We start from the raw sequence: 19,065 nt of genomic DNA, 5'->3' as shown, positions 1-19,065 counted from the left end.
AACTACTGTAGAGCAAGTTTATAATCAACTCTTGTTTCCAGGAACTAAAGTTATCCTGTTTACTTACATAGCAACACAAATATGCATGGGACTATACAGTAGATACAATACCTATTTCCAACCCTGAAGTAAAACCTAAAGGAAGAACCAACAGGAGGAGATTAGGAGAAATAAGGAGAGGGAAGTAGGGTCAGGAAAAGGGAAGAATAGAGGATGAGAACAATATGATCATGCAGTCACTTAGGAGATGCATCATGAAAGTAGTAAGATTTGTTATACACAGCTTTATTTAAGCTACTTAAGAATGTTTAATACTATGAAATCTTTGCTGCTGTCCAACAACATTTATAGTTTACTCCACTGCAAAATGAAGGTTCATTTTGAAATAAAATAGGAGCGTGACTAAAAAAACCCAAAAAACCCCACTCTTCCACAACTAAGTACATACATTTTATTTAAATTTATATTTATTACCAGCCAGTAAGTCTGCAGAAGCTGAGGAACTAGAAGCTGTCTGGGTTGCAGGTTGGAGTTCAGAAGCACTACTTCCAAAAGCATCTACAGGGTAAATTCCACAATGCAGCAAGAAAGGCAAAAAGTTTAACATAAATACTCTGATTCATTGCTATGTAAAGAATGCATGAATAGCAGTAGTATGACAACTTCATTCACCAGGTAGAATTACAGAATAAGGAGCAAACATGTTTGGGAACCTCAGACAGAATTGCAGAAAAAGTGGTTTTGATTGCATATAGTCAAGGTGGAGAAATAAGGCAATGAGCCAACACTTTTTTTTTTTTAAGAGATATTTTCATATGAGAAATAAGTGATTTTTTTTTGACCAACACTTTGCCCGTGAGGTTTTTCCAATAGGAGACCCCAACTATATTTACAATGTTATTCTCGACTTGAGTTAAGCCACTTACACAGATCCACATAACGGATTAAATAAAAGGCAACGATAACTCCAGCTAAAAGTATAGTGCTGAAAGTGCTCTTTAACAATCTACAAGCCTGTCATTTTAGTTGACTGTTTCACTGAAGTTTAGAAATAGCTTCATAATACATGAGAAAGAAATTCTGTGGTGTTGGCCTACACAGATAAAGTCTTATAAAAGTTAGGATAGGCATAGCCAACTCTTAACTTCCAGCACTTCAGATCAATTCAATATAATCTAGTAGAATTCACATTTACCAATTTGTTTTAGTTTATATACCAATTCCAGCTGCTTACAGAAGTTGAGCTGCTCAGAGAAACATCAACAGAAGATGAAAAGATACAGCTACATATAATGTACTTTGAGTGAAAACTCAAATACTTGATCAAGAAAGATAACCCATGCCCTGAATATAGATGATAGAATGGTAAATACAATTAGGATGGATGATGGAATAGAAGTGTTGCAACCATTTATTTGCAGTTTAAGTTTTAGTGAGTTTTTGGATAGGAAGACTTCAATACATACGAAGTTGTTCAGCTGCACCACTGCATGAGCTAAACTGAAAAGAGGAAATTGCAACTGCCAACATGAAAACAGTGTAAATGTATCTGAAATGAAATGATTTAACTTGCAAGTGGTGAGGAAGGAGAAATACCCACCACCAAATAGGTCAATCACACCTGAAGAATCCACTTTTGCTGGAGAGGCAGCGGGTAGAGGAGATGGTGCTGCAAATGCATCCACTGCAGTAGACATATGACAGATATTTAGTATCAGCAAGTTAATAGCAATGATAACTAAATATTTTGAAATCCACACTTAGACTCCACCAGTTAGCACCACAGGACTTGTACATTAGTTGAGATTCCAAATCTACAACACTGCAATCAGAAAGTATGAAGTTTTGCATATATTAGTTTTTAAAAACCGTTTATGAAGACGACAGCTTTGTTGTGCACAGTGTAGCACTTATTTTCTGAAAAATTAAGGCTATAAATACGTCATCTACTACCAGTATAGATAACTTGAGTGGAGCTGGCAAAATAAATCTGAAGTTTTATTTTTAAGACATATTTGACTATTGTGACCATTAGAAAATATTCTTCAGGAATAACATGCATCACAATTTATCATTGAAACATTTGAGGTATTATAGATTGAGAATCCCCTTTCAAATCCCTAAACAAGCATAAATCAATCATTTATTTTTACTTGGGAAAGGACTGAAAATCTGTAGTGTCCTGTGAAACAAGCACTCACCAGATAAGAGATCAGCAGTGAGAGAACTCTCAGGCACAGGAGAAGTTCCATGTGGTGGAGATGAAAAAGCATCTTCCAGAAGTAAAAGAAAAACCAAGTAGAAGTAGTAAGTACTGTGTTTAAAATCAAAGTCAGCGTATGCTGTAAGTGTCAAATGAGAGGACATTTAAAAGGAAAAAACAAACAAACAAAAAACCCCACTACATTGTGGGAAAGGATCTTTTTATCTTTACCTGTACCAAACAGGTCTATGCTAGGAGTAGCATCTGGTTTAGGCACTGCGGGAGCATCAGGAGCAGACTCAAATAAATCTAAGACCAAGAATATACATGTCTAACTCATTTTGGAAGACAGGACTGAAAGCAGTAACTTTTCAGTTTTGCACATCGTATTTGGAGAATTTTAAAAGACTGGCTCTTTGTCTGTAAAGAACCTTCTAATATACAGTATACATGCAATAATGATAGTGTATGCTGTACATTTATTTGACAAACCAGAGTTCAATCCACCAGAATCAAAGACTTAAAAACAATTACCACCAAAGATATCTAGAGCAGGAGGAGCGGAAGTGGTGGTAGTGGTGGTGGCAGATGTGGTGGCTGTGGTGGTAGTGGTAGTTGCTGTAGCAGTAGTAGCAGTGGTAGCAGTGGCAGCTGGAGAAGGAGTAGTTGTGGGAGCTGGAGTAGCTGCACTAGTAGGGGTAACTACAGGAACACTGGTCTCAGTTGGCTTCATAGCAAAGAGGTCCAGCTCGGGAGCAGCCTCTGCACTACCTTCAGATGGGGCAAATGGGTCTTGTAAAAAGGAAAGCGGAGAATATATATATAGGATCAGTAAGGGAGGAAGTTAACAAAAATCAAGCATAACTATGGGTAACATACATACACAGCAGAAACACACAATGACTAGGCTATTGACTTCTCTGTAACATCTATCCTACTGATCTGGGAAAGCTATTCAGCAGTTTTTCTAAAATAAAGTATTTTATAAAGGTGGAATGTTTGGGGGAATGAACGCAAAGTTTTTTTTTGTTTTTTGTGTTTTTTTGGAAAGGTTGGTTTGGCAAGATTGAAATGCAGCAGATGAAGATAACAGAAGAAAACAGGTCAGTCTCCAGAACATTAACAGGATATTAAACTTGTTGCTGCTTACAACACTCAGCATTGTCAAAATTATTCAGTAGTGCTACTGAATAAATGTACGGAGAAAGGATACTCGCTTTGACAGAAGACACATGCAGTTATGCGAAGAATGCTCTTCTGTCTCAAAGTTCTATGTTTTTGATCAACTACAATGAATACTATGTACTGAGAAAAAAAAGGTTGACTGATAATTTCAGAAAAACACACTGCCATGTAGTTTAACACACACAAGAGACTAATGACATAAAACCCACCATTTCCTGAACATGCATCAAGAGCTGCTGCTACAGGGGTTGGGGTAGCTGGTGCTGCTGCCCCTTCAGGTGCCGCAGGGGCTTCTCCAGGAGAAGCTGCAAAGGCATCTTGAGTGCAGTTTTTTAAAACAGAAATTAAAAGGATAAAGAGAAGAAAAATATAGTAAAAGAACCAAGTTACATTGCATAGGAAGATTCCCTTATACAACATGAATTTGTATTAGTACTTTTACTGATGCAAGATAAATCACGCATTATAGTTTCTCAATCTCCCCCCTGCCCCCAACCCAATTCAATGTATTTATTTTAGATGAGACTACATATTAATACTTTGAGGTGCTAGGCAAGAGGCATATTAACATGTTAACGGCAACAGGATTCTCATTGTATAAGGGTTCTGAGCAGCATGTTTATGTAACATGAGAAGTTAACTAAAGCATGTAAAAAGTTTGGCAGTAAACTGATGCCAATTAAGATATTAAACTTTCATGTTCAGTCAAATAACCTCAATGTATGTCTGAATAATAATTTATCATGTGACTTTTAGCTCCTCAAAATATTCAGGAAACTAAAAGCTAGTGCTGTGAACTAGAATGTGCAGTTCTCTCTTATTGCATTACTGGCAGCATTTTTACTAGAATTTGTGAAGCCCATTTATAGCGAAACCTCATTTGTGAGATTCCTGTCAGTTATGTGGATATCTTGAGAAGTGGAATTTTAATTAAGTATCGTAAAAAAACCAGACTGGTGAATGAAAATGAAGGGGGGAGGGATAGCTCAGTGGTTTGAGCATTGGCCTGCTAAACCCAGGGTTGTGAGTTCAATCCTTGAGGGGGCCACTTAGGGATCTGGGGCAAAAATTGGTCCTGCTAGTGAAGGCAGCAGGCTGGACTTGATGACCTTTCAAGGTCCCTTCCAGTTCTAGGAGATTGGTATATCTCCAATTATTACCTTTATTAAAATGCAATCAATCATTCTTCATGATTAACCAAAATAGTTTAAAATATTTCTAATTCCTGAAAGGTGCTGCACTAAAAATTTATCAGTTGAAAATACTTTTTTGTAGCCTAGTCTTATAAAAACATCCCAGGAACTGCAGTGTTTTCCATGAGTATTGATACTCACTGGGTTCCCCAGATGGAAACACTCCTTTGCACTTTTCTATAACCCATCTATTTCTCCATATATTGCAGCTCAGCAGTCTAAATTCAGACTTTATCCATGTATCCATTTGATAATGTAACTTTTAAAATTAGTCTTAATTTTCCACATCAATCTTTATTAAATCAATAAGGCTGTGAAAGTAGAATGAATTATATTGTAAAAATAAGAATGGATTAAAGAAATGTTGTATGTACCTTTAAGCAGAAATAAGAAATGTTGAAATACAGGTGCCAAGAAAAGAAACATTAGGCATAAACAATGGTGCTAATGGCGAAACATTAACAGAAGATGGGTAATAGTTAGTAAGGAAATAAGATATGCATGCCTAGCCCAGGTAAACTTATCTGATTCTGCTTCCTTTGTTATCTTGTTAAGTTCTCACCCTTTATCTGTATAAATAAGATAGTTTGTGTCTTGCATGGTGCTCACATTATCTGGGTGTTATTAGCAGAGCGCTGTGCTAATAAAACAGAGTGGTCTGACAAACTGTGAGTCCTGAGTCTAACTTTGACAAGGCCCTATAAAATAATTTGTTAGAGAACATTAACAGGTCTTGAGGATTTGCATGAGAGGATTCACTATAAAAAGGTTTCACAGACCTTCAAACAAATTAACCATCTTTCTAAAGAAATCAAGAACTCAAAAAAATATACGTTCACTCATCTTGCTTTTGACAGAGCAAGAAAGTTCATCTTAACATATGGTGTAGTAAAAGACAACAAACCCATCTCCTCTAATTTGATGTCAGTGTTCCCTTGAGACAAACATTTAAAAATTGACCCAACCATTAAATTCGGGTGATAGCTGAGCAATAGTTTTTTGTTTTTTTTAAACAAGTGCTAACATTATAGCATTTCAAGCTTTGAAACCATTATAGTAATACGTTCCCAGCATTATACAACTACGCCTGAATTGGGTAAGTTAGGCACATAATGTTAACTCTTACTACCACATGTAGTGTTTACTATCATGGAGTAGTCCTAAAGCAAAAATTCATTGGGACTACTCACATAAGCAAGCTCAGTGCACAATTGCATTTGCATGATCAGGTCCTAAAGTGTGGTGCATAACACATTCAGCTATCTAAAGCATTCCTATGTCCTAAATGTCCAGTGTTGCTCAGGAGATAGAAAGGAATGAGGAAAAAATAGTTAACTGCAAAGTTCCTGTTAGAAAGGAATGCTGCAACCTCATTGCCAAGCCAGCATGAGAAAGCTTTACATGCTGTAACAAGTTTCAATTTGAATGAAAATACCCATTTAAAAAACAAATTTTATGCCAACTACTTTTAAAAAAAAAAGCTCAACGACATGCATCTGAACTTCAGCAAAACTAGATGAAAGCTGATATTTTAATACTATCAGACCAAATAAAAAGTGTGAACTAAGAGCAACAGGAGAAAGAGCCTGCCAATAAGCAGTTTCTCATTATTGCATTTGAAATTTAAATGTATTTAATTTACAAGAATTCACAATGGCAAAACTGAATGGCAGTTCAAATAGTAAAATGTATAATCAGTCAAAAATTCTCTACATGATTGCAGAAATACTACACACTGGCACATGATTTAGAAGAATGGGGAAATATGATCAGTTTAACAAGGAATTGGACTAAAAGGTTTTTTGAATTTGGGTTCTTCCAACTATAATTGCTTTTGAAGGTCAGTATGTGAGTGACTTTTTGCCTACATCACAAGCTTCTGAATCAGTGGAGAGAGTTTCATCTGGAATACAATCTCTGGTATTACTCCTGAAGAGAAACACTTCCAATGAACTATATAAAGTAGACTGATACTCTGGAATACTTTGAGTAAATACTGTTTTTAGATAAGTTCGTTCTGAACTTATTAGTGTATTACATTAATAAAAAACCCTTGTGGGATTGCAAGAAAGCCCATCAGGATTACTTGGAATAATAATTAGTTATGTGCTGAGACCACGTAAGCAAGGGCATAAAAGCTTATTCATGTTAAGATGTAAAACACCATCTCTGAAATATAACACTCCTCCCCCCCCCGCCAAAAAAAATATTCATAAAAAGGGGAGTGGCGGGCTCGGAGTATGGCAAACGTTTTCCGTTCTGGTTTCTTACTTAGCTGGGACCTACAATAGGTTTTCAATTTATAAACAGCGCTCTAGCTAGCTATACTACGATTTTCATAACTTTCTAAAGTGCTCAGACTATCTACTATACAAAGACTTATAATATATTAGTTTGCTATTTGTAATGAAGCAGCCAAGAATCCTGTGGCACCTTATAGACTAACAGACATTTTGCAGCATGAGCTTTCGTGGGTGAATACCCACTTCTTCGGATGCAAGCCGAAGAAGTGGGTATTCACCCACGAAAGCTCATGCTGCAAAACGTCTGTTAGTCTATAAGGTGCCACAGGATTCTTTGCTGCTTCTACAGAACCAGACTAACAAGGCTACCCCTCTGATACTTATTATAATGGCTCTACAATCCTGACAGTTTCTGAAAGTTTTCGGTTGATCAGAATAAGCCACAAAGGATGCCCTTAAAAGCTTTTGAGACTAAAATAAAACTTACCTTAGCAGCAGTGCCCATAATATATAATTTGAAACCATTATAGTAATACGTTCCCAGTATTATACAACTACGCCTGAATTGGATAAGTTAGGCACATAATGTTAACTCTTACTACCACATGTAGTGTTTACTATCATGGAGTAGTCCTAAAAGCACAAGTTTTGCTACAAACTTTGAAAGGCATGTAAAGTTGAGTCATGAAAAAACTGTACTACACATACAGTTAGAATGATAATGGAAACATTCACAAGCCTAGCTTAATTTTCACTATACCGCATGTGGTATGTACTTTTCAAATTTCATCCATCTTGGATCATAAAATAGTCTAGTTATTTTCTCTTTCTAATCCCATAGTACTGGCACAATACTGCTATCTCTGAATTTATTATGTACAATTTAAGATTAATGACATTTCTACTCAATTTTTTACACTCCCACTTTAAAAAAAATAAATCACAAAATCAAAGTTTTGGTTCTATAGACCAGGGGTAGGCAACCTATGGCATGCGTGCCGAAGGCGGCACCCAAGCTGATTTTCAATGGCACTCACACTGCCCGGGTCCTGGCCACTGGTCCAGGGGGCTCTGCATTTTAATTTAATTTTAAATGAAGCTTCTTAAACATTTTTAAAACCTTATTTACTTTACATACAATAATAGTTTAGTTATATATTATAGACTTATAGAAAGAGACCTTCTAAAAACTGTTAAATGTATTACTGGCACGCGAAACCTTAAATTAGAGTGAATAAATGAAGACTCGGCACACCACTTCTGAAAGGTTGCCAACCCCTGCTATAGACTAATGTAAAATAAATGGGTACAAGATCCCTGGTTACATCTGGAATGAGAAAAATAACTACATTACTTAAAAGAAAAAAAACACAATCTGTATGAAACATACATTTTTGAAACCCTTAAATTAAGAGTACACAATTTGTGACTATTGAGATACTTTTAACATCTACATAAACATATTTAAGTTAGATGTGCATATTGCTTTAGGAAAAATTATTTATTTTCAATACAACACATCTTTCTTCTGTGGAATTGTCAGTAAGACAATTATGCTTCCTTACCTAGAGACCATTGAAACGAGAGACCATTGAAAAATATTTTGTCTACAAATTCATAATTCCAAACTCTGCATGTCATGTGGCCACAGGACCCATAAATGACAAAAATATTTCATACATGCACTGAGACGTGCTGGATAGGGTTGCCAACCCTCCTGGATTGGCCAGGAGTCTACCGGAATCGGCATCAATCTCCTGGTGGCCATTGAAAGCAATCCGGCAGATTTTAATAGCTGCTAAAAGTCCGGTTGCCTGTGCAGTGGGGCTAAGGCAAGCTCCCGACCTGCTCTGGCTCTGCGTGGCTCCTGGAAGCAACCAGCATGTCTGAATCCTAGGCACAGGGGCGGTCAGGGGATCTCTGTGAGCTGCCCCCTCCTCGTGCACCCAACTCTGCAGCTCCCATTGGCCGGAAGCCACAGCCAATGGGAGCTGCGGAAGTGGTGCCTGCATGCAGAGCCACCTGGCTGCCCTGAGCCTAGGAGTCAGACATCCTGGTTGCTTCCAGGAGCTGCCCAAGGTAAGCATAGCTTGGTCAGACCCCACACACACACCCCCGCCCCTTATCCCCACAGCACCCAAACTCTCCCAGAGCCCGCACCCCAAACCCCCTCCTGTACCCCCAACCCCTGCCTCAGCCTGGTGAAAGTGAGTGAGGGTGGGGAACAGTGAGTGATGAGGAAGGGGGGATGGACTGAGCAGGGGTTGGGGTCTTGGAGCAGGAGCAGGAGCAGGGGCAGGGCAAGAATGTTCAGATTTCTGCTATTAGAAAGTTGGCAACCCTAGTACTGAAGCACAATTCTCTTATGAACTCACTGTCAAACTGCACTGTTTGGTCAGACCCCACACACACCCCTACCCCTTATCCCCACAGCACCCAAACTCTCCCAGATTTCAGTTATAGATCACTGGGCTGTGTTTGACCCAGATGAGTAGTAATCAAAAGTTACTAACTAAATCATTTGGTGCCTTTTGCAGAAGGATTTAATCTGAGTCTGGTGCTCAGCAGATACATCTTTACTATACAAGAGTCATTTAAACGTATGTTTCTTGTGGGCAGCTTCAGGAGAAAGGCAAAGACTAATAGATCCTGGAGGAGACTAAACCAGGGGTTCTCAAATGTCATTGCACTGTGACCCCCTTGTGACAACAAAAATTACTACAGGACCCCAGAAGTGGGGACTGAAGCCTGAGCCCATCCAAGCCCCACAACCTGGGGGGGGAAGGGTGGGGAGAAAAAACACAAAGCCAAAAGCCCCATTCTAAGGGACCAAAGCCGAAGCCCCAGGGCTTCGGCCCCAGGCAGGGGGCCTATAACCTTAGCCCCGCCGTCCAGGGCTGAAGCCCTCGGGCTTGGGCTTTGGCTCTGGATCCCAGCAAGTCTAAGCCAGCCTTGGCAACCCCATTAAAATGGGAGTGTGACCCACTCTGGGGTCCCAAGCCACAGTTTGAGAACCGCTGGACTAAACTATCCTTTCATCCCTATATCTAATGGTCCATCAGATCAAAGCACGTTAGTAGGCAGGTGTAATGAAATCTGCAATGCTGCTGCCTATATGGCATCTGATCTATGGATGCTTAGAATATTGCAGACTTGTGTCAATTCAGTGACTCATGCATCCGACGAAGTGGGTATTCACCCACGAAAGCTCATGCTCCAAAATGCCTGTTAGTCTATAAAGTGCCACAGGATTCTTTGCTGCTTTTACAGATCCAGACTAACACGGCTACCCTTCTGATACTTGACTCATGAAAGATACCTTTTCCATGAAAATTAAAAAACTCTAAGAAACAAAAGACTAGAGGAAAGGTGTGAGTTAGATATATCTCCTAAGAGCTTTTGTGAATAGGGGCCGCTAACAGGGAGTTTCGAGAGGGAGTTTGGAAGGGGAGTGGGAAGGAGGCAAGGTACACTTACCATTCTTTAAAACCTTTAAACTAAATTATAATAAAAACTTCTTGATTTAAACAAAAACCCTTTCATTAACCTAGGTAGCTGTAGGAGAAAATGCAGGCAGAAGCCCAGCAGCAGAGTGGGGGCTATCCTGTTTATTGTGCTTCGTGTAGCATGTATGATTATCTGCTCTGTGGGCAGGTGGTGTATGTGTGCATTCGGTGCAAGGAGCTCCTGGCCCTCAGAGACCACGTACGGGCTTTGGAGGCCAGGGTGGCGGAACTGGAGGAGCTAAGGGAGGCAGAGAGGTATGTTGATGAGGCTTTCTGGGACACTGTGGAATTATCCCACCTCGGTCAGACAGCCCCTGCACTGTTAAGGAGGATGAAAGGTTCAGGGAAGGAGAGCAGTTAACAGGAGCAGGGAGAAACATTCCCATAGTTGGGACCTTCCTTCCAGATGACGTTGGGGTATCCTCTCACACTGAGGTTACCTCCCGGGGGAAGGAAATCCAGTCATTAGAAAGGGCAGGTGTTAGTAATGGGAGATTCGATCATTAGAAACAGATAGCTGAGTTTGTGATGACCGGGAGAACCGTATGGTGACTTGCCTGCCTGGTGTGAAGGTTGTGGATCTCTCGAGGCATCTAGACAGACTTATGTGTAGTGCTAGGGCGGAGCCAGTGGTCGTGGTATATATAGGTACCAATGACATAGGGAAGGGTAGGAGAGACATCCTGGAGACCAAATTTGGGCTGCTAGGAAAGAGACTGAAATCCAGGACCTCTATGGTGGCATTCTCAGAAATGCTTCCAGTTCCACATGCAGGGCCAGGTAGGCAGGCAGAGCTTCAGAGTTTCAATACATGGATGAGACAATGGTGTAGGGAGAAGGGGTTTAGATTCATTAGGAACTGGGGAAACTTTTGGGATGGGGAAAGCTGACACAGGAAGGATGGCTCCACCTAAACCAGAGTGGATCCAGACTGCTGGCACTTAACATTAAAAAGGTTGCAGAGCACTTTTTAAACTAAGATATGGGGGAAAGCCAATTGCTGCAGAGGAGCACGTGGATCAGACAGAGACTTCTTTTAGAGGAGAGTCTATCGATAGACATTCTCTAGGTTTTAGTGAGGAGGATAGGATGGAAGAGGATAAAGTATGGGCCCGATCAGACAAGAAACATTCACATAAAGAATCTGACATCAGAGAAGGGCAGACAAAAACAGTGACAAATTTTTCAAGTGCTTGTATGCAAATGCTAGAAGTCTAAATAATAATACGATGGGTGAACTAGAGTGCCTCGGGTTAAACGAGGATATTGATATAATTGGCATCACAGAAACTTGGTAGAGTGAGGACAATCAATGGGACACAATCATTCTGGGGTACAAAATATATCGGAAGGACAGAACTATCTGGGCCCCCCCAGTTTAATCTTCATCCAAGAATATTAAAGGAACTGGCACATGAAATTGCAAACCCATTAGCAAGAATTTTTAATGAATCTGTTAACTCAGGGGTTGTACCGTATGACTGGAGAATTGCTAACATAGTTCCCATTTTTAAAAAAAAGGGAAAAAAGGTGATCCGGGTAACTACAGGCCTGTTAGTTTGACATCTGTAGTATGCAAGGTCTTGGAAAAAACTTTGAAGGAGAAAGTAGTTAAGGATATTGAGGTCAATGGTAACTGGGGCAAAATACAACATGGTTTTACAAAAGGTAGATCGTGTCAAACCAACCTGACCTTCTTTGAGGAGGTAACAGATTTTTTAGACAAAGGAAATGCAGTGGATCTAATTTACCTTGATTTCAGTAAGGCATTTGATACGGTTCCACATGGGGAATTATTAGCTAAATGGGAAAAGATGGGGATCAATATGAAAACTGAAAGGTGGATAAGGAATTGGTTAAAGGAGAGAATACAATGGGTCATACTGAAAGGAAAACTGTCAGGCTGGAAGGAGGTTACTAGTGGAGTTCCTCAGGGATCGGTTTCGGGACCAATCTTATTATTACTGACCTTGGTACAAAGTGGGAATGTGCTAATAAAGTTTGTGGATGACACAAAGCTGGGAGGTATTGCCAATACAGAGAGGGACGCGATAGTTCGAACTCCCCACGCACTCCAGTCGACTCCAGAACTCCACCACCGCGAACGGTGGTGGCGGAGTCGACCTTGGAGCCATGGAGTTCTACCCCGCCGCGTCTGGATGGGTAAGTAAGTCGAACTAGGGTACTTCGAGTTCAGCTACTACTTGCGTACCCTAGTTCGACCCCCGCCCTTAGTGTAGACCAGGCCTAAACTGCTCAAGATAGTTAAGACCAAAGCAGACTGTGAAGAACTTCAAGAAGATCTCACAAAACTAAGTGATTGGGCAACAAAATGGCAAATGAAATTTAATGTCGATAAATGTAAAGTAATGCACATTGGAAAAAATAACCCCAACTATACATACAATATGATGGGGGCTAATTTAGCTACAGCTAATCAGGAAAAAGATCTTGGCGTCATCGTGGATAGTTCTTTGAGATGTCCATGCAGTGTACAACGGCGGTCAAAAAAGCAAACAATGTTAGGAATCATTAAAAAAGGGATAAAGAATAAGATGGAGACTATCTTATTGCCCTTCTATAAAACCATGGTAGACCTACATCTTGAATACTGTGTACAGATGTGGTCTCATCTCAAAAAAAGATATCTGGCATTAGGAAAGATTCAGAGAAAGGCAACTAAAATGATTAGGGGTTTGGAATGGGTCCCATATGAGGAGAGGTTAAAGAGGCTAGGACTTTTCAGCTTGGAAAAGAGGAAACTAAGGGGGGGGGAATATGACAGAGGTATATAAAATCATGAGTGGTGTGGAGAAAGTGAATAAGGAAAAGTTATTTACTTGTTCCCATAATATAAGAAATAGGGGCCACAAAATGAAAATAATGGGCAGCAGGTTTAAAACAAATACAAGGAAGTTCTTCTTCACATAGCGCACAGTCAACTTGTGGAACTCATTGCCTGAGGAGGTTGTGCAGGCTAGGACTATAACAGGGTTTAAAAGAGAACTAGATAAATTCATGGAGGTTAAGTCCATTAATGGCTATTAGCCAGGATGGGTAAAGACTGGTGTCCCTGGCCTCTGTTTGTCAGAGGGTGGAGATGGATGGCAGGAGAGAGATCAATTCATCATTGCCTGTTTGGTTCACTCCCTCTGGGGCATCTGGCATTGGCCACTGTTGGCCGACAGGATATTGGGCTGGATGGACCTTTGGTCTGACCCAGTATGGCCATTCTTATGTTCTTATGAGAGAAATGGTTTAAGATTTGATTTTTTTTTCCAGAAAAAAGTGGCAAAAAAAATTGTCAACCATTTCTTTAGGCAGAAAAAAAATGGCTATTCACTTAGGATCTGAGCAGATTGGTATTTAAAATTATAAATTTTTTCTTCATAATATCCTCTTCAAATGACAAGATCTAGGTAACAGAAGTCTAGAACCATTACTTGTTCACCCATGGAAAGTAGCTACTGATGGTTACAGATAATCTCAGATATAACTTCTTTTTCAAATTGCTTGAGACCCAAATATCATTGAAGTGATAAAAGAAAGGTTTCTTGACATGTTCTACTATATAGTTTAGGATGCTAATTATTTTTAGCACACTGAAAAGCAGGTTTAAAACCAATACAAGGAAGTTCTTCTTCACACAGTGCACAGTCAACTTGTTTAACTTGCTAGACATTTTAAACAAACTCCCTGACACAGGTTATAAACATGGCCTATGGAGACAAAAAGGTAGTCCCCCCAGTCATCATTTTCTTTTAACTGCAAGGCACAGATGAAGCTGATAAATTGCATTTAGTTGCGGAACTATAAAGAAAGTCACATTTGCAGCTTCTTTGCTGAGGAATAAAATTTATTGTAAGAAAATGTTATAGGTAAAACATTTAATTTAATAACTGTTCTTCTGCAGTATATGCAGTTGTACATTTATAATTTTACTATCTTAGAGCTCACATTTCAATTTCTCATTTATATATTTTAAAATATTTAAAGCAATAGGTATGTTTACTGTGCTATACATAATTTATACACATTTGTATGAACTGTGTGTAAACTGTGTTCAGTGAGAAGTAGCCTTCAGACTCCTGGAAATTACAGTAGGAACCCTTGAGTCATAAGGTTGAGGCAGGTAATGTAGTCCTAGATTTCTCTGCCACAGATAGTAATCATGAGTGCTTCAGAAAGTAACCCATTATAAGAGAAAAAAGCACTTCATGAATGTTCATCCTCCCTTAGTATAGAATACTCAGCTTCTTCTCACTAGGAGCTGAGTAGCACTTCAGACTTCAGCAGTAGCTCGCTGGAATTGCTGAAGTATAGAGAAATGGCTTGACTGCTTATGGACTGCATATTTTTGTGCAGTTAAAATAGTAGCTGTAGATAACCAAGTCTGTTTATCTAAATACTGCCTGTCTGATGAAGGCTCATTCAATTTTACATGTGCTCACCTGAACAAGAATCCCTATTTAGTGGGTTGTATGGACAGAAGAGATTTGGGAACTTCCAGGACTTCTGTGATTTTAAATCATGGGAAAGATATATTGGGTAAAAATTCTGTACAAGAAATGTAATCTTTTTACCTTTGTTGTTCATAAAAGGATAAGATAGGTTCAAGCACATGTGTGGATCCCCAATCCTTTGAGTTTTACTGGTACAGGAGTCAGAAGAGAAGATACAGAGTCTAGCATGCAAAATAACATATGGCAAAGTATACAGTTTTAGCTGCAGTCGGAAGTTTGAAATGAGGATGACTTCAGGACATGTTTGTGTGATTGGGAATCTGAGGAGGGTGGGAAGTGTCGCAACCTGATACGCAGTTATGGCTCTGTATGGCCAATTGTCGGTCCACGGCCATCTTGTCCTGTTAAAAGGACAAGGCAGCCTCCATCTTGGACCAGGTTCTTGTTGCATAGGAAAGGGGCAGAGACCTAATCCTGCCCAGCAACACTAAAGTGCTGTGTGTACTTTCCTGCTTTTTTTTCTGTTGGGCCGTCTAAAGGTCAGGCTAGTGCAGTGTGCAAAGACCTGATTCTGCCCAGCAACTCCGTAGTATGCATTTTCCCGCTCTTTGTGGGCCCGGTTGTCTGGAGGTCAGGCTAGTTCTGCCCAGCAACTCCAGAGTACTGTATACAGAGACCTAATTCTGCCCAGATACCCCAGTGTGCCGTGTGCAAATCCTGCCAGCGTGGGGGGCAACAGCTCGAAGCCTGGAGGGAGGGGGAACCAGGGACCAATCAGATGTTGACACGAGTGAGTGAGACCCTTTCTATAAAACTAGATTTCCCCCCAAAATCTTTGTGGAGTGTCCGCGTGTCAGCTGAAGGGCCTGATCAACCCGTGTCAGCTGAAGGACCTGATCAACCTTTCGGCCAAGGTCTCCTCCTGGTATAGCTAGCTCATGTCGTGTCGTCTTTGTTGTCGCCTTGGACCTGTTCCTGGGACCTCATCATGCTTCTGGTGTCTGCTCTGCTGGTCAGCTGCGCCTGGAGTGCGGTATTTGTTTTCTAATTTCTAGCAGTTTGCTTATCTAGCCTCCTATTTTCCCCTCCCTAACCCAGTACCAAGTGTGTACACAGTGTTAAGGATTAAAGTATTGAGCTCAATTGCACAATTGCCTAGGTGTATAGTTCTTCTAAGGTTTTAATAAATTGTTTATTGTAAACTGTTTTAAGTGTGTAAGTCACTGCTCTGTCTGTCCAGAGTGTTTGTGTCTGGGAGCTGTCTCCACCTGGGGATTAGCTGACCAAGGGGTTCCTGTCCCCGCGGTCTGTGTGAGTGGAATCTGCCCAACTGCAGCCGCACCACACTCTGGGTTTACCCTTAGTGTGAAAGCAAGGGCGGTTGAGGCAGTGGCCTGTGGGTCTCTTTCCTGTGTTGCACCGGGCACCGCCCTGACGAACCCGATTCCCATCTTGTGGGATTGGTGTGTCTGCCTATCCAGTGTGGTGCAGTGAGCAGTATAGAATTGTACTGTTAATGATTTTTGGGTTGTTTATATTGCCTAACAACATCCCAGCTAAAAATTGCCTCTCTCCCTTGGCCCAAGTTGTAACTTTCCCCCAAATAAACGCAGCCACTTGGCTTTGCACCTTATTCTGGTCCAGCCTGTTTTTCCTCACCCAATACAAAGCTTATCGAACCCGAATCAGTTTCGGACAGGAAGCTTGTGATGGAGAAGACAAACCAGAAAGAAATAGGAAAAGATAAGATTATGATCAGAACCCTGCCTAAGCCCTTAAAAATCATCATTGCTTACCAAATGAGACATGACTACTGATAGCTTTAGTCAACCAAGAAAGCTTCAAGGGTACAGAAGATGGACACATTACCAGAAAGTTCTAATGCAATACCAAACATTCCTCAATAACACAATTAATTTCCTTGGGGCATGGATTTCATAGGAGCTTTCTTTAGAGTATATAAAGAAAAGGTGATTAGATTCTGTAGAAGGGATGTCAAAGAACCCAAACCAACAAGCACATAGAAGCAGAAGCCAGAGCTGGGTGAATTTTTGGCAAATAATTTATTCACCGAAAAATGTAGTTTTGGATTGACCAAAACTATTTGCCAATTCACATCACATTTGCCAAAAATAGTTTCACCAAACCAAAATTGATACATTTAAAAAATTTAACTCAACAAATTGGTTCAATTTCAGCCATTTTGACAAGAGCAAAGACTAGGAGGACTAGATTTACAAAATGGGAGGAGGTGGTGGTGCTACTCTTATAGATTCTCTCTCGCTGGTTACGGCACTTACCTGGGATGTGGGAGATCTGGGTTCAATTCCTCCCTCCACATCAGATGGAGAGAAAGGATTTGGACTCTGGTCTCCCAATTGCAGGGGAATGCCCTAGCCAATAGCCTGTATATAATATCAACATTCTGATCTGGGTCTCCTAATCTCTCCTTTTGAAGCTGTTCCACTGTATATAATTGGAGCAGGGACTTGAAATTGGGTCTCCCACAGCCTAAGTGAGTGCACTAGCCACCAGGCTACAGATATTCTCACTCTGCTGTTGGCCCAGCAAAAGGCAGAGAAAGGGCCCAGTTTTACCTGATAGTCTAGCAGTAGATATTTAATTTGCCATTTCAATCTCTTTGGGTAGGATTCCCCTTTTGGTTCAGCTATGCAGCAATTCAAAAAATTAGGAAAAAGGCACCAATTATGCCAGTCAGTGACAATTTTGTTTTCAAAACACTTTTTAGGGTTTACTTTCAACAAAAAACTTCAACAAAGCCTTCTGAAATACAAGAAAGTTTAGGACTAGATTACTAGAATTTAAAGAAAGGGTCAAAGAATAGCACAGTGTGGGTCTTTGAGTGTGCCAATTAAGTCAATGACAAACAGCTGTAGAGCACTGGTAATTTTAGAGACATGAGCCTATACATTTCAATGAAAAGGTCTTAGGTTCACTTACAGTATAAAAATGCAGATCTGCAGATGAGTGGGTTTTGTTTTTTTAAATCCTTCCACTATTTAATTTTTAACGTTAATTGTTAGTTCTATAATTGGTGACGTAAGAGTTAAGCTTAGAACCCAGTGTGTAGCCAGTTGAAAATGTATCCTGTTTTATGTTCCCCCTCCACAGGGGATATGCAAAAAGGAAACCCTGCACACAGAAAAGGGAAAGTCTTTCAGAATGTACAATGACCAAAAAAAAACAACCCAGAAAAAAAACTTTAGTTAATCTGTAAGTTCCATTCAAATATATCTAATTACTTGAATAATCTGGGCTTCCTGACACCACAAGATCAAGTTTTTAGTTAGACTATGAAAGTTGATGATTTCAAGATGGCTTATTCTTCCTGTATAAATTGCAGCATTACAGCAACGAAACTAACCTCCAAAGAGATCCACTTCAGCAGTGACAGCAGTAATGGTTGTTGTAGTTGTAGCAGATGCTGAAGCAGTTGCAACTTCAGTAGTTGTAGTAGTAGTTGGGCTAGGCTCTGGAGCAAATGGATCTGAAATCTGTGGCTCGGAAGTAACACTGGAAAGCGCTGCCAGATTGTCTATATGCAACCATATATGAAGACCAAATGGAAATAGTGAGCGGAAGAGAAGGGGGGAAAAAAAACCACTAGACTCCAAGAAGCAAAGACAGCTGTTAAAATTATATTAACAATTCTCTATTAAAAGAAGCTTAGAAAATAAGCGTTACTCACCCTCTCCCAAGAGGTCTGTAACATTGTCCATTACATGATAGCAATATAAAGAAATCGCAGAGTTAACAAAACTGCCAGAGTGAACATGTACATTAGCCACACACGTGAAACAATTTCTGAACAATTCAATCAATAGTATGCCAGTCTACCTAGACATGCCACAGATAACTTGAATTGAGCTTATATAGGACAGTCTAATTTTAGGAACTTTGAAAGGTCAAAGTAAAGACTTCGTGAATAGCCTGACATGAAACTGAATCCATTTCTTTAATAGCTTGATTCAATTATTTACCCATTGGTGCACGGAATTTTGATTCACTTGTCAAATTCATTCATTACATAGTTTCTATTAAATACACTACCAACAGTGAGTCTGAATGGACTGCTGATTAATAGTTTGTTTTAGCTAACTGAAACGTTTTCTATGTAAGAAAAGTACTTTGAGTCACATCAGTTATTAAAAATCCAGGACTATACTGGCACTGAACAAGAAAACAATTTAAGTATTTTGTTGCCACAGATTATACCAGTCTCCCTATTTTCCATATTGCTGTCTATCTCAA

The 19,065-nt window shown here is 39.9% G+C and overlaps 1 protein-coding gene across 24 annotated transcripts in view; it reads right to left on the bottom strand.

Annotated features, from left to right (window-relative positions):
* The window catches only part of SNAP91 (synaptosome associated protein 91), a 140,875-nt gene that overhangs the window by 26,137 nt on the left and 95,673 nt on the right, over positions 1-19,065 (bottom strand). For 5 of the 24 annotated variants that reach the window (XM_039530044.1, XM_039530046.1, XM_039530052.1 and 2 more), the window contains 8 exons: positions 18,503-18,517; positions 18,179-18,349; positions 3,598-3,705; positions 2,738-2,995; positions 2,435-2,512; positions 2,202-2,273; positions 1,601-1,684; positions 475-558 (listed from right to left, as the gene is read on the bottom strand). The exons of 2 other annotated variants lie outside the window; for them this stretch is intronic. In XM_039530044.1, the coding sequence (XP_039385978.1) occupies positions 475-558; positions 1,601-1,684; positions 2,202-2,273; positions 2,435-2,512; positions 2,738-2,995; positions 3,598-3,705; positions 18,179-18,349; positions 18,503-18,517 (870 nt within the window). The remainder of the gene's footprint in view (positions 1-474; positions 559-1,600; positions 1,685-2,201; positions 2,274-2,434; positions 2,513-2,737; positions 2,996-3,597; positions 3,706-18,178; positions 18,350-18,502; positions 18,518-19,065) is intronic. 17 more of the 24 variants (XM_039530051.1, XM_039530056.1, XM_039530047.1 and 14 more) reach the window with 14 other exon arrangements.

The sequence above is a fragment of the Mauremys reevesii genome, linkage group 3 (assembly GCF_016161935.1).
Source record: "Mauremys reevesii isolate NIE-2019 linkage group 3, ASM1616193v1, whole genome shotgun sequence".
NCBI lineage: Eukaryota > Metazoa > Chordata > Testudines > Geoemydidae > Mauremys > Mauremys reevesii.
The sequence above is the reverse complement of the archived record's forward strand: the minus strand, read 5'-3'. Positions and strand labels throughout refer to the sequence as shown.